General features: G+C 27.0%; 2 protein-coding genes across 2 annotated transcripts; both read left to right on the top strand.

Moving 5' to 3' along the window:
* Positions 1-64: 64 nt before the first annotated feature.
* Positions 65-7,457, top strand: LOC137819541 (uncharacterized). Its single transcript, XM_068623424.1, has 6 exons — positions 65-504; positions 4,256-4,455; positions 4,998-5,138; positions 5,211-5,291; positions 6,409-6,536; positions 7,181-7,457. Exons 1-6 carry the CDS (start codon positions 276-278, stop codon positions 7,218-7,220), a joined length of 819 nt encoding a protein of 272 aa, XP_068479525.1. The 5' UTR covers positions 65-275; the 3' UTR covers positions 7,221-7,457.
* Positions 7,458-11,671: 4,214 nt separating this feature from the next.
* On the top strand, positions 11,672-15,178 carry LOC137818711 (uncharacterized). Its single transcript, XM_068622282.1, has 6 exons — positions 11,672-12,262; positions 12,858-13,057; positions 13,366-13,506; positions 13,607-13,687; positions 14,714-14,841; positions 14,936-15,178. Exons 1-6 carry the CDS (start codon positions 12,034-12,036, stop codon positions 14,973-14,975), a joined length of 819 nt encoding a protein of 272 aa, XP_068478383.1. The 5' UTR covers positions 11,672-12,033; the 3' UTR covers positions 14,976-15,178.
* The last annotated feature ends 215 nt before the right edge of the window (positions 15,179-15,393 follow it).

Raw genomic sequence — 15,393 nt, 5'->3', positions numbered from 1 at the left:
TCCTTTTTTAATAATAATAATAATAATAACATTTTTTTTACCAAAAACTTTCCTTAACTGAAATGGTCCCAATTCAATAGAAGAAATTCACTGCCACATAACCATCTTCTGCATGCTCTCTTCAAAACCTCTCTCTCTCTCTGTTCTATTCTCTTCTCCTCTGCATCATCATCACCTTCATCATCTAAATTTCTCAACCCAGTTTCTGTGTGAACAAACCAAGTCAATTGAGGAAAAACCCTTGTGTTTGGTTGGGGAAAGTTTTGATTTTAGAAATGGGGACAAAGAGGGGCAGTTCCAGGGTGAGTGTTCTGTTTGAAAGGTTGAGGAAGATGCCAATGAAGGTGAAGATCTTTTGTGGGGCATTGCTTGCTGTGTGTGCTTTGGTGGCCTTGAAGTTCACCTTCAGAAGTCACTACTATTACTTCATAGCCTCTGAAGCAATCCATGTTGCTGGGATCATTGCCCTTGTTTACAAGCTTTTTGCCCTCAAAACTTGCTCTGGTACATTCCCTTTCCCTTCCCTCATTCATCACATCACACTGTTCATAAATTCTCATATCCCCAATTGCAATTCTCAATTCTTAGCAACAGATTTCAATTGAAAAAAATTAGGGAAGGCTTTGGCTGGGTTTGATCTTCTTTTCTCCTGATTTCAGGATTTGATTGTGTTTGTGAAGAATGTGTTTCTGATCTATGGTATTTCTTGATCAATAACTGCAATTTTGAGTTTTTTTGGGTGATTTTAATTTATTTTTTGTTCAAATAGTGTTTAAACTCTTTTTGCTAAGTATCTTGTTTAGCTATTTGATTTTTGTTCTGTACAGAACAATGTTATTGTAATTTTTGCCTTTCCATTTTTACCTAATTCATCAAAAAAAATTCTTTTCTTCATTGTATCATGTTGATAGCAAAATCAATCAATTAGACAAAATAAAATAAAAAAATAGACACTTGACTTGTAATTTTTTTAAAAAGAGATTCAATTAAAAAAGCTCAAGATTATCAAACTTGTGGGGTTTTGTAATTTTTAATAAATTTTAATTAAGAAAATTATGATATTTTTTATAGTATTAAAATAATTGAAAGGATTGTTAATATTAGAAATGAATGTGTTGAAAAGTAAAAGCTGTGTGTTTAATGCCATTAATAAGATGGTTTTGGAAAAAGTTGTGGTCAAAGGAACGTATATTAATTTCAATTATATTTTTGTAACGTGTAAACTATTAAAGATTTTCAAATAATAGTCCAAATACTGAAACATAAATAGTGCGAGTATGACGAATTTGGATTTTTTATTTTAGATTTTTTTATGATTTTATATGCCTTTAAAATATATTAATTTTATTTTTAAATTATATTAAAAAATTAATATATCAAAACCAGTGTATTTTATAGATATAATAAAAAAGTAACACTAAATTTTTTAAAAAAAAATCTGGATATGAGTATGATAAAATTGAATTTCTTTGAAAAGAATTAAAGACGGATTGAAGGAGTTCACATGAACCCTTACATTTTGATCATTCAACTACTCCATTTTCTAATTATTTGATGGTATATATAAAATAGTAAAAGTGTCTCTAATAGAAAACAAATATGCAAAATGTTTGATCTAGTATAAGAGAATATAATAGGATAGAATAAAACATGATTAGATAAACTAAAATAAAGTATAATCTTATCACACTAATAAATTAAATAAGAAAGATATAATATTAAATATTTAAATAAGAATTTTAAAAAATAAAGCTTATCTTAACTCTTGCAAATTATGAGAATTAGAATTAACATCTTAAAAAATGTTTAAATAATTATTATTTAATTTTAATCTTCTAATAAATAACATAATTTAAATCTATACATCACAATAATTGTGAATATATATAAATAATAGTTTAAATAAAAAAAGGTATGATATATTTTATCATATAAATTAATATTAATAAAATTATAAAAAAAATATTTTATTTATTCATATAAAAAATTAGCTTAGAATAAAATAAAATATAAAAGAGGGAAAATGAGTATAAAATAATTCTTAGATGGAATTCACAACCCACATGTCCACAGTCCACACCTAACTAACCTAACTTTAATTGAAAATTATGAATTAGATAGGCTCAAATAAAGTCAAATTTAATGAATTTTTTAACAAAAAACCTTAGGGGGTTGATTTAGCTTAACCTAATCACCTAACTGTATCCCACTCTAATGATTTCATAGGCTTAATCTTTTTAAGGCTCAGAAAAACACTATAATTTATATTAAATATTTAAAAAATGTCAACTCCAAAGTATTAATATTAATTTAAGCAAAATGTAGTTTGATCCCCACCCAAAAATAGATGTCACATTTGGTTTCCTCTTGAATATGGGCCACTACCATACCAAACCTTGGACTATTTCTTACTGTAACTCCATATCTTCTTTTCTCACCTCCACAAATTTTCATATTTATAAAAATGTCTTTCTGTAATATTTTGGATTGCGTACTTTAAAAGTCTTTTCCAAATTCGTAATTAGTTTCCAGATTACATAATCCAAAAGTTTTTTCTTTTGTATGCATGATTAGTTTTCGGATTACATAATCAGAAAGTATTTTTTAGCTTCTAGATTATGTTATTTGGAAGTCTTTTTTCAAATGCGTGTCCGGATTACATAATTAGAAGGTTACTCTATTTATGTGGGGGCACAAAATGGATAAAAAAAAAGTATTTTTCAGATTTTGTATGGGGTGGCAGGACATTGTGGACACCCCTACTGTTGAAAATCCTACCCTTATTCTCCATTTTCTTTTCATGCTCCAGATTCTTCATCTCTTCTTCAACCTTACTTTCATGAATGGATTGGAAATACCAATCTTCATGGACAATTGCTTCCTCCCCTAAATATTTTGAATATGCAATCAATCAACTTTTCAAATCCTAAAATTACCCTTCATCCTCGAGTTGAAAACTGAAATTAAAAAATACATTCTGAAATGGTGTTTAAGAAATGAAATTTCAGAATATAATTGGAAAACCTAAATCTCTGAAATAGATTTGGGAAAATCTGAATCTAATTCTGAAAAAGCAATTTCAAAATATAAAAAATACATTTCACAAAAGCTAACAAAATCTAAAAACATATTATGAGAAAGAGATTTCAAAATTTCCATAAACCCAAATCTGTAAATATACTAGAGAAATACAGGTATAATTATTTGTGAAGTGTGATTATTATATTAATAATTTTTTATACTATTTTTTTTTACTGTTTTCTTTATGATATTTTCTGAGTTTTTTTATCAAAGTTCCTTACTTTTATATTTATGTCGATTCTTTTCATCTTTTTATTAGTTTTTATTGGTTTGTTTCCTTCATTGTTCTTCATATTGTTATTTCTGTGTTTATTACATTTTTTACAACATAAAATGATTTTTTTTTTAGTTTTTTTATAAAAAAATTGATTTCATAAACCCAAATCTGTAAATATGTTCGGAAATATCAAATCTGAAATACATTTTGACCTGACATCCTCATTATTTAAAATCACAGACAACATTTTGGTCATTTCACTTCACAGTGGGTTTAAATTTATTAGATGTAGGAAGCAGTTGACATCTTTCATGTTATTTAGCCCAATAGGAAAAAATCAGAGTATAAGAGTACTATAGCTCAGAAAAATCAAGGGGATAACAAAAGTCAAGCTACAGAGTTAATACACCAATAATCTTCAACACTGCACTTAAAAGCAAGGTTCTTAATTTTCACTTATACTCTAATTATGTTGTCATTTAAGAAGTTAAAATAGAACTCACATATTAGTTCACATTTTTATAATTATAAAAACCAGTTCTTGTGACTTGAAGCCATATCAGCCTCATCTATCTTAAACTTCAGAACTTCACAGCACCTGCACTGCCATTGGGAAGCTGTAGAAATTAAATTTCATAAATTGACACATGGAAATACTAATAAGTATATACAGAAACATGTTGCAGTGCTACTATTAAATGGTATCAGAAAATTAAGAGTTGGTTGAAATTTTAATTACTGATATATATTGGCTATTATCAATGAGTAAATAACACTGAAAGTCTTCCCCAGATTCATCACAAAAGATTCATAATAGATAGTATATGTTTTTAGATATACAAAGGGTAGGTCTTTAAATCAACTTGAAATTTAATTGTAGCTCAACTTTAGTTATGAGTTATACTATATGAAGTGAGATAAAGAGTTTATATAACGAATTTCCAATTCCATTTTCAGGTTTATCCCTCAAGACGCAAGAGCTCACAGCTTTATTTGTAGCAGCAAGATTATGTTGCAGCACCTTGACAGAGGCTAACATACACACTGTGCTAGATCTGATATCTCTTTCTTCAACATTAGTGGTCATATGGATGATAAGATTCAAGTTAAAGTCATCCTATATCAAGGAGCTTGATAATACAAAACTATACTTTGTGGTAAATATACTTAGCTGTTCACTCTGTTGTGTTAACTTAGAGCATAGTTTGAAGCTTTGCACGTTTGCATTCAATGAATATATGGTATATCAATTTGAATACATTGCATTTACATTATTCAAATTTGTTTCTTTGACTTGAAAATATTAGGAAAATAAAGTATTTCAATGAATTAACACAGTAGTTTATACTTGTATGTTGTGTGAATAACTCAAGTAGGAAGAAGTGTGTTTGATCTTCATCATGAATAAAAGCAGTTAGAATACTGAAAACAAGATTAGTTTTTGTACAATGGATTAAAGATACCAGACCAAACATAAAATAAGTTAAAGCAAACATTCTAAGTATGTTTGTGTGAAATTGTCTGTCATTATGTTTCTTGTTTTCTCTTCAAATAAGCTAAAAGATGATGATAAATGCTTTAGAATTTGTGTTGATTTGACTCAATGTAATCATATGATGGCATAATGCTTTACATTTGGCAATGAATGTGCTTAGAACAAAATAAATGTAACAAGGACATGTACCATACTGTGTGCTAGGTGGTTCCTGCTGCAATCGCTGCAATACTAGTTCACCCTTATACAAACCATTGGCGTTTAGTTCGAATAGTTTGGGCATTCAGTTTGTATTTGGAAGCTGTTTCTGTTGTTCCTCAACTTCGTTTTATGCAGAACGCAAAGGTTGGTCCTCTACACTTTGTTCTACTGTTTTTATAAATTTAGAGTAATGTTGTAATTCTGGTATGTTTGTAGATGGTTGAAACATTTACAGGGTACTATGTATTCGCTCTCGGTGTTTCAAGATTCATGGCTCTGGCTTATTGGATAATTCAGGTGAGATCAGTGTTCACTTGGTTTAGTCTCCTTCACCTTTTTAGACATTTTCTTCCCATCACACATCCAGATACTAAAATTTATAGTCTGAGTGGTATAAGGCCTCTTTATCGTGGATCTAAATGTATTTGATCGATTTATATGAGAAAAATCAGAACTAATTCTCACTCCGATATAGATATAAAATAGATATTTGTTGAAGTAATAAGCAAACAAAAGAAAATAGAATAATTACACTGAGAATTTTTAATATTGAAATTTTTTTTCAATTTGAGAAATAAAAACCCACTAGACCTAATCCAGAAAAGAAAATGTCTTCACTGTGAAAATAGGATTACAATATTTGTTTCTCTCACTCTAAGGGTAATAATTAATCTCACCCAACAATGACGGAATACAATATTTCTCTAGCCTCTTATTAGGATTTATAATCTTACACTATGATGGATATTAAGTCTCTCATTTACTCTCTATGTTGTTTTTCCCACTTGCTTGTCTTTCTCTCCCTCACATTCCTTTATATAGATAATAAGAGGAAGTCTTTTCATAAAAAGGATAATGAATAATTAATGTTTATCACCTTTTCAAGATTCCTTAAAGATATTATTTACTACATTTTGGTTAAATTTCATAGTCTTCCATGGGTATATAATTCCAAAACATTAGAAAGGTCATCATTGAATATATTTAATGGATCAATTATCAAAATTCAAAAGAATTTTTTATCGAAGGATAAAAAAAATAGGTCCAAACATATTGTGAGAATAATTTGGAAAATCCAAAACTTAAAATAGTTGTATTTATTAGATTAAATTAAAGAGTGGTTCTCAACAAATCATTATTATTAGATAAAAAATTATGACTGATAATCACAATGTTAATTTTTCTTGAAGTAAAAGTGTAACAACCTAAACATGGTCATCAGATAATTATATCACAGCAATAAAGTCTTCCTTACATTGAAGAAAAAAGATTTTAAAAATGATGTGAAACACCTAGGAAAGAAAGAAATGGAGATAAAATATTTGTGTTTTTCTTTCATTCTATATTCTTATTCTGGAATTAAGACATAAGCATTAAATAATGTCTTGTATTATTGGTATTTAATATTTTGCAGATCTATGAGAGTGGAGGGACATATTTATTTTTGGCTGGGAGTGGCTATTTCTGGTTTTTGGCAGCTTTTGTTGCAGAGATGGTTCAATCCTTCATCTTGGCTGACTTTTGTTACTATTACATGAAAAGGTACCTCTTCTTCATCTCTCTCTCTAAGTACATTTCTTTCTCTCAAAATTCCTAATTTATATTTGCCTTATAATATTTTATGCATTATTCATCCTATTTATCTTATTACATTAGTATAATATAACTTTTTTATTTTGAGGAGAGATGGGTTAGAATGCAACAAAATATAATATTTGACATTTTTTTACTCCTTCATACCATTTTGCTTCTATTATATATATAACTTTTATTATTATCATCATCCTTAATATTGATTACTATTTTCATTTTATTTGTCACATTTGCTACTATATTATAGCCACTTTACATATACTATTTTTATTGTCATTTTTGTATTTTTGTTATTATTGTCATCATAACTATTATTATATTATGTAGTCATATATATCATAACAACTATTACTATTTCTATTATTGTTACATTTTGTTATTATCATAACATATTATGTCATTATCATGTCATATTATCTTTATTATTGTATTATTTTTACTGTAGTTACCATTTTAATTGTCACCATCATCACTATCTATCACATAATAATTTGTAACTAGACAACAAATATAGATATTTAAATTATCCATGCATAATTATCTATTTTTTAAAAAATAAACACTTATATTTGTGCTTTTTCTTTTGTTTTCAGCTTTGTGCAAGGGCAACTTTTGAGGAAAATGCCTGTTTAAGGATCATGGTACTTGTTCTATCAAAAGAAAGAAAATGATGGATTATGTACAATGATTTGAATGAGTTTTTTTTTTATTTATGTAACTTTTTTTTAGTTGGAATCATTTCTTGTAGATTGCAATTGACATCATCCTTGTGCTCTTAACCTAACTTTTGAGTTTTTTTTTGTAGTTTAATGTTATTTTTTCAACCAAACTTAGGTATGATAAGATTTCAAAGGCACACTAGTTTTGGCTCTTCTTCCTTCTTTTCTTTTATCCACATTTATTTTATATATAGTTTCATACAAAGATTTTTTTTTTCTATTAGGAGATTCTTTTAATCTAAGTCACACACTAATGTCACCATAGTTTTAATCTATTGCTTTGCACAAGTTTTTGCACCTAATTTAGGAATTTAGGAGTAGTTGAGTAATTCATTGACAATGATACAACATAGCATCTAATTTGATTTTATGTTTAATTATATTTTTAGTTTCTCATATTTATGATAATTCTAGTTTTGGTCTCCCAATTTATTAATTTTTTCGAAAAATTTGACTAGACAATTAAAGATTTAATACAATGAATATTAATATCACATTTCTTGTTTTATATAAAGCAAATAATAAGATTTTAAATTGGATATGTAGTACACAAATCACTCTATTGAATCTCGAAGAAAAAAAACTAATATTCACTCTATGCATCAAATTTACCAAAAGTTTAGTAGCATGACTGTTATGAATTTCTTAAATATTAATAATATAATATTTTTATCAATTTAAAAACTATTTTATAAATTTTTATTAATAATAAATTACTTTAAACATCAATAACTTTTTATTTTTTAAAATATATCTAATTTAGTTAAGATAATAACTAATTATTTTTTGTCTTTAAATTTGATTGTTATTTAATGATTTTCTAGTACTATTTTATTTTTTAATTACTTTTATCATCTTTGCTATATATAATTTTTATTTATAAGTACTTTTAAAAAGAAAAGAAAATAAAATGAGTTTTGTTCAAATAAAATCTTTTCATATTAAATTGGATTAAAGAATATTTAACTATCAAATAACATGTTTAAAAATTAAATAATTCATTTAAATTATTTTTGTATAAATTTATCCAGTATAATCTGCAAAATTTAACAAAAAAAATCCATTATATATATATATATATATATATATTATAACGGAAATCGGTTCGAAACAAATTATTTCTGCATAAGATTAGATTTCTTAACAATTAAATTTGAAAACTAACAATAATTTATAAAGATAAAAAACCTCATTATATATTCTGAACTTGTTATTTTCTAATCAAGTTTAATCCTTCATAGAGGGTTAAAAGCAAACAATATACTTATCAATGGAATTGAGAAGTTATAGCAAAGTGTGTCATTTAGGATTTAAAATAAAGAAGAAGCCTAGGAGCAATATTAAAAGGATTCCTAGACGATGTTTAGTTCTTCATTCTAAAGATTACGATGTCTTTGAAATCTGCAAGGAAGGAGAAAAGAAAGATTCCTATGAAAGTTGCAACAAGAACGATGATTCTCATGATTCAACTCAGAGTCTTTCGAATTTTGTCATTCCTGGAGACATTCCAGGAGACATTCTGAACATCAATTCATCAGTTTTTGCTGATGAAATATTTTCAGAATTTTTTGACACAGGAGCAACAACCTCTTCACAATCCTCTGGTGATGGAAGCAACAATAAATATTTTGAGTTGCATGATTCAATTGAAAGTATAGTTGACTTAATAATTCCGGGAGATATTCCAGATATGAAGTCATTGATGTTAGAAGATATTAAGTCATTGTCAGATTTTTTTATGGATATATAAAATGTGTTTTTTTTCTTAATTTGTATATACACAAAATATATGATTTTCATAACAAAACATCCTTCAAATACTAATGATTGAATTTAATTGATTATATTAACATGTTTTTAATAAGTTATAATGATTTTTATTCACAATTGCTTAGATATTTACTTAATGTTAATCTAAATAAGCTTCAATAATATTTGAAATAAAATTAGGTCAATTTTTTTTTATTGTTGTGAATCAATTCAATTTGTTCACATAAAGTCTCAATGTTAATAACTCACACTTTTATGTGTAAGAGTGTTAGTTCAAAACAACGCAAACAATAGAGTAAAGAATATATTTTACCCGTATAAAAGACAAAAATAAGAAATCTAATTTATCTAAACATACATAATCATGATACACTTGAAAATATTCTCCATCACAAACTTACTTAATCTATTCAAATATACTAATGTTTTTATTTCTAAATATATATTATATCATTGCATGAAACATTCACTTATGAAATAATTTAGGTGTAATAGAGTTAAGATTTAATTTGTTAGTAGTAATACATTTAAGAATAATGTTTGATCAAATATAACATATAAAGAACTTAAATTTAGAAATATCATATATTTTAAGTTTTTTTAATAGTTAAGTTAGTGCTAAATATGTAGAATCCTTGAATATGACTTGTTAATTATGCCATTAAAAAATTATGTAATATGACTTGTTATAAATATAATTATAAGTTAATTATGTGTTTTAGAAGATTGTTAGAATGTAAACTCTAACATTTATAATTATGGAGTGTGATATTATTTAAATTGACAATTATTTCTATTAAACATCGTGGTGTTGGATTCGGATATCCAACCCCCAAAATATTGTATTGTATTGTTAATGCTTAGGAAATCCATATTTGAAGTATTATGTTATCAAAATTTTGATAAATTTGATGTATTGAGTGAACATTTACTCTCTCCTTTCAGATTCAATACAAGGATTTGTGTACTACACATTCAATTTGAAATTTTCTTATTATTTGCATTATATAAAACAAGAAAATGTGGTATTCATATTCATTGTATTAAATCTTCAAATGTCAACCTAAAATTTTGAAAAAAAAAATCTTAATAGTTCATTAGTATGTGTATTTTAATATACATTTCACTTATTTCATTAAGTTTCAGTTGACCGTATTTTGTGTTGATATTTATGTACATATTTAATTATGGTGGATTTGATATCATTGCTTTCATTTTGTGACACCTAAAGACTAATGCAAAATGTTTCCAAAATTGTTACATAAGAAATTTTGATTAAAATTTATGCACTAATCAACTATAAAAAAAATGAATCTTCTTGAATTTTTTTTTTTAATCAGCAAATGAATCTTCTTGAATAGAATATGATGACACATTTGATTACAAAAAAGTGATATTTACATGTATGATGATAAAATGCACTAAGAAAACATGACTATGGATTGAAGTTGGATTACTTCTACACATATAAGTGATGATTATGAGAGAGGAGTGAAATAATTTGTACAGTTTATACAACGTAATGTTGAAGGTAATGGTTATGAAGTAAGGATTGTGTCATTGTTTGAATGCAAAAAATATTGCATGTTATAGATATTAGGAGCATCTTCTTTGTGATAAATTTTTGTATAGAAGAAGAAACATTTATTTACCGATGATCCTATGATTGTTTTAGTGGAGGTTGATATAACCATATGTATGGTGTGCCCCTGTTTCTGACTAGAAAATTGATGTCACATTGTATATACAAATGTACCAGACGAACCAATCTCAAGGAATGACCGTCCAAGTTAAATAACATATGACGTAACGAATACAATAAATATCATTAACATTGAATGAGTCAATGCACATCTTAAAATATCCTGCAAATATCTCTAATATATAACACGCAAATAAATTATACATTTTCCATTAAGTGAACACGACATATCAGTCAAAACTTATTTAATATATTAGCTTTAAACGATATATTAAATAAATAAATTTAATATATAACAAATAAATAAATGGATTTAATATGTAACAAATAAATAAATACTTCGAGTTAATCTATTTTAATTATAGTGTAATAACTATATAAAATCAATTAAGAAAATAAAGTAAATTTAAGTGAGTCAATCAGATTAATATATAATTTTTCTAATCGAGTTACAAAATTATTGACTCGTCATAAAATAAATCAGGTTATCTTAACTCATTTTTAATTCAACCTATATAAAAATATAAAATATATAAACTTACATCGACCCTTCTAATAATTCCTAAAATTTTTATTAGTGTATTATAAATAAATTCAATTAATAACATATACTTTTTTGTTAAATCTATCTTTTATCAATTTTAAGAATTAATACATCATATTAAAAAAAGTAAGAAAGATATAAGAAAAGTGAAATTATAAAGTAGAAGTTAAAGCCCAATAACAAAATTGAAAGAATGAGATGTTTTTATAATTTAATTTATTCTTAAATAGCTGTTTTGACTCATTCCATCTATTATATAAAATTAAATACTCATATCAGAAACAAAGTTCAAATAATTTTCTATAGTGAAATTAAAACATTTGAGGTACCACATTAAAATGAATAGACTTTATGAAAAAAGTCATTTGATTCAACTTTCAAACATTTGATTGAGAATCTTTTCCTTTGTTCTAAAAGTGGAAAATGATATATTTTCTTCCAAAACAGCACCAATGTTGGGATCATACCCTTTTGACTCTTTGGAACTTTCCTTAACTTCCTCAGCTTCTTTATCCTATAATTCAAGGAAACAACTTTTTTGTCACATTACCACACCATCCATTGCATGCTCTCTGGGTTGGTGTGTCCAAAACATCTCTTCTATCTACTGAAATCCCTCTATGATCTAAACCTTTCTAACAAATTTTTGTCCACAAAACAAAATTTTAGACCAAACCCACATTTTGATTTGTGAATTTTTGCTATACCCAGATGGGAGCAAAGAGTAGCAATTCTGCAAGCAATGTTTTGCTTGAAAGGTTGAGGAAGCTGCCAATGAAAGTGAAGATCTTTTTGGGGCTATTGCTTGCTGCAATTGCTTTGGTGCTCTTCAAATCCACCATTAGAAGACGCTTTTATTTCTTCTTAGCCTCTGAAATAATCAACTCTGTGGGGATAATAGCCCTCACTTACAAGCTTTTCGCCCTCAAGACCTGCTCTGGTAGTTTCCTTTTCATCATTGATGAGTACATTTACAAAATTGTTGTCTTGTTTAATTTTCATTGTTGATTGTTAGCAATAAATTGTACACTTTCATTTGGTCTTTTGTTCTTGTATCTTCTCTCTGCTTCTTTTCATTTCAGAAAGATTAGTTCCAAACAAAGATTTTAAATTTTAGATTTCCTAATTCAAAATGAACTTTAAGGGTACTCCTGTGTTAATTCAGAATGAAAAATTTACATTTTTGAATTGAAAATTAGAAAAGGGGCTGGCTGGGGTTTGTTATGTTTACTTTATCAGTTTGCAGGATTTGTTTTGTGAATGTGTTTGTAATCTATGTAAGAAGAATTGGTGGAAGATATAAAAAATTATAATTAATCATATCTCTTGGAAATTTCATTTTTATTTAATTATCTCTTTGTTTCTGTAACATTATTTATCATATGCATAGCTTATTCCTTGTTTTCCTCTTATCATATCTATACAACAAGCACAATCTTTTCTTGAAGGAAAAAGAACCAATCAAATACTTTCTTCTTTTTGGTGTATTGATATGATTCTACTGAAGCAAGTTCTGTTTCTAATTCAATTTTCAGGTTTATCACTCATCACCCAAGAGCTCACAGCACTATTCCTAGCAGCAAGACTATTAAGTAGCAAATTTACTGTAGATAACATCTACTCTGTTATAGATTTGATATCTCTTTCTGCAACATTAGTGATCATATGGATGATAAGATTCAAGTTGAAGTCATCCTATATCAAGGAGCTAGACAATATGAAACTATACCTTGTGGTAAATAAACTTAACTGCTCACCCTGTTGCATTGACTTAGAGCATGATTTGAAGCCTTCCTTTTTCTCTTTCAGTAAATATATATGTATATATTTGGTGTGTGTGTGTGTTTGTGAAATATTTGGTCATTATATCTTGTGTTTCCTGTTTTCTCTCCAAACAAGGCAAAAGGGTAATGATCATGATCACTTCTTTAGCATTTTGTGTTGATTTTGTTCTGATGTACTCAGTCTATGTTGGCACAATGATTTTTATGCATATAAACCAAAACAAATGTAGCAATAACATCTACTAATTGTGTGTGGTAGGTGGTGCCTTCTGCAATCCTTGCAATACTAATCCACCCTTTATTAGCTCAAGGGAGAATAGCTGGAATTGTTATGGCATTCAGTTTTTATTTAGAAGCTGTTTCTGTTCTCCCCCAGCTTCGTTTTATGCAGAATGCAAAGGTTGCTTCTCTAGACTTGGTTCTAGTTTTTTTGTTACTTTTTTATTTCTTTATTTGTTGTTAGTTTTAGAGCACATGTTTTAACTCACTTTTGTTTCTAGATGATTGAAACATTTACAGGATTTTATGTATTTGCTCTTGGTGTATCAAGATTCATGGCACTACTTCATTGGATAATTCAGGTGAGATAACTTTTTTCTTGGTTTGCTTTTCTAGATATTTAATAAGCTAACTTTAATTAGAAACACACAATATATTAAGAAGAATATTAAGATTAAGAAGAATACTAAGAAGAAGAGAAATTTAAGTTTAACTCAACCTTATAAAATCAGTATGAGGTTTGCATCTATTTATATACTATGAAATATTCTTATTTCTAGTTAATATGGGTTCTTAAACACACACTCCTTATGTTAAGGTTGTCAACTCATACGTGTTACTATATAATGGGTGATTCGATCGATCCAATAACGAAAAATTTGATAAGCTCAACAAACTCTAACTAGAATACAATATAAAAGAAGACCTTGATTTTTTTGAGTAAAAACATAACATTCATATGCACGAATAATTTCATACTATTTGTATTTGTAATAATTTGCCTTATATTTCTGTACATATGACATTTGGAAACAAGATTGCAGCATCATATTTTTATCTTAGATGTCGGAGATCTCACATCGACTAGAGATTAGAATCTTTCATAGTATATAAGTGGATGCAAACCTCACCTCATCGAGTCGGTTTTATGGAGTTGAGTTAGGCTTAAAGTCCACTTTGTAATTCTTAATATAGTATCAGAGTCATTTCGATCATATCGTAGCGAGTATTTGTTGGGTTTATTAGGCCACCACTCATACTATGTTATCCCACGCACGAGCTGTTATCATTTATGAGATTAAGTTAGGCTTAAAGTCCACTTATTAATCTTAATATGGTATCAGAGCCGGTTTTATGGGGTTGAGTTAGGCTTAAAGTACACTTTATAAATATCTTGTAGTTTTAAAATATTGTTGGTCATGATAGTGTATCTATACGTGGTTTCATATCTTATGCAAACTAAAATCCAACATCTATCTCATATTTTACTACATAGAAATTATCATTTATGGTTGTAATTTTTTGTCAACTTTCTAAGTTTTTGTTTGCAACCATTGTGTCCTTTATTAACCCATTAAATAATGTATAATGTTTCAAATATTTTGTAGATTTATGAGACTAAAGGGGCATTTCTATTTTTGGCTGGGAGTGGCTATTTCTGGTTTTTGGCAGCTTTTGTTGCAGAGATGGTTCAATCCTTCATCTTGGCTGACTTCACTTACTATTACATTAAAAGGTGCCTCAATTTTGTCTCTTAGTATTTACAATTTATATTTGACTTATAACATCTGTATCAATACTTATATCATTATAATTTTTTTCATTTGCAGCTTCATCCAAGGGCAGCTTTTGAAGAAAATGCCTATTTAAGGATAATGCTTGATGTCTAATTTTTTTAGCAAGATTTGTTTTTTTCTTCATAGTTAAGAATATAGTAAATTTGTTTGATCCACAAAAGAAGGGGTTTAAACATGTTTAATTAGAGAAACATTTCAAAATGGAATATTTGGAGTTTTACTTGTAAAATTAATCTTAAATTTTAAAGCATCTTTATAGTGATGGTGTCTTAATAATTTTCTTGACTTTAACAACCCATTGAATAGATTTACCTTTGAAAATATATTAAATAACATATCAACTCTCTTCAACTTAAATCCTTCATAATAAAAACATGAATATCTAATTAAAAAATAAGTTTATTTAGTTTTTTTTCAATTTTTTTTATCATTAAAACAAAACTTAGTATGTGTTTTATAAAAATAAAAATAATATAACATTATAGAAACTA

The sequence above is a fragment of the Phaseolus vulgaris genome, chromosome 10, assembly GCF_000499845.2.
Source record: "Phaseolus vulgaris cultivar G19833 chromosome 10, P. vulgaris v2.0, whole genome shotgun sequence".
In the NCBI taxonomy this organism is placed as follows: Eukaryota; Viridiplantae; Streptophyta; class Magnoliopsida; order Fabales; family Fabaceae; genus Phaseolus; species Phaseolus vulgaris.
Note: the sequence above shows the minus strand (reverse complement) of the source record. Positions and strands in the feature narration are given on the sequence as shown.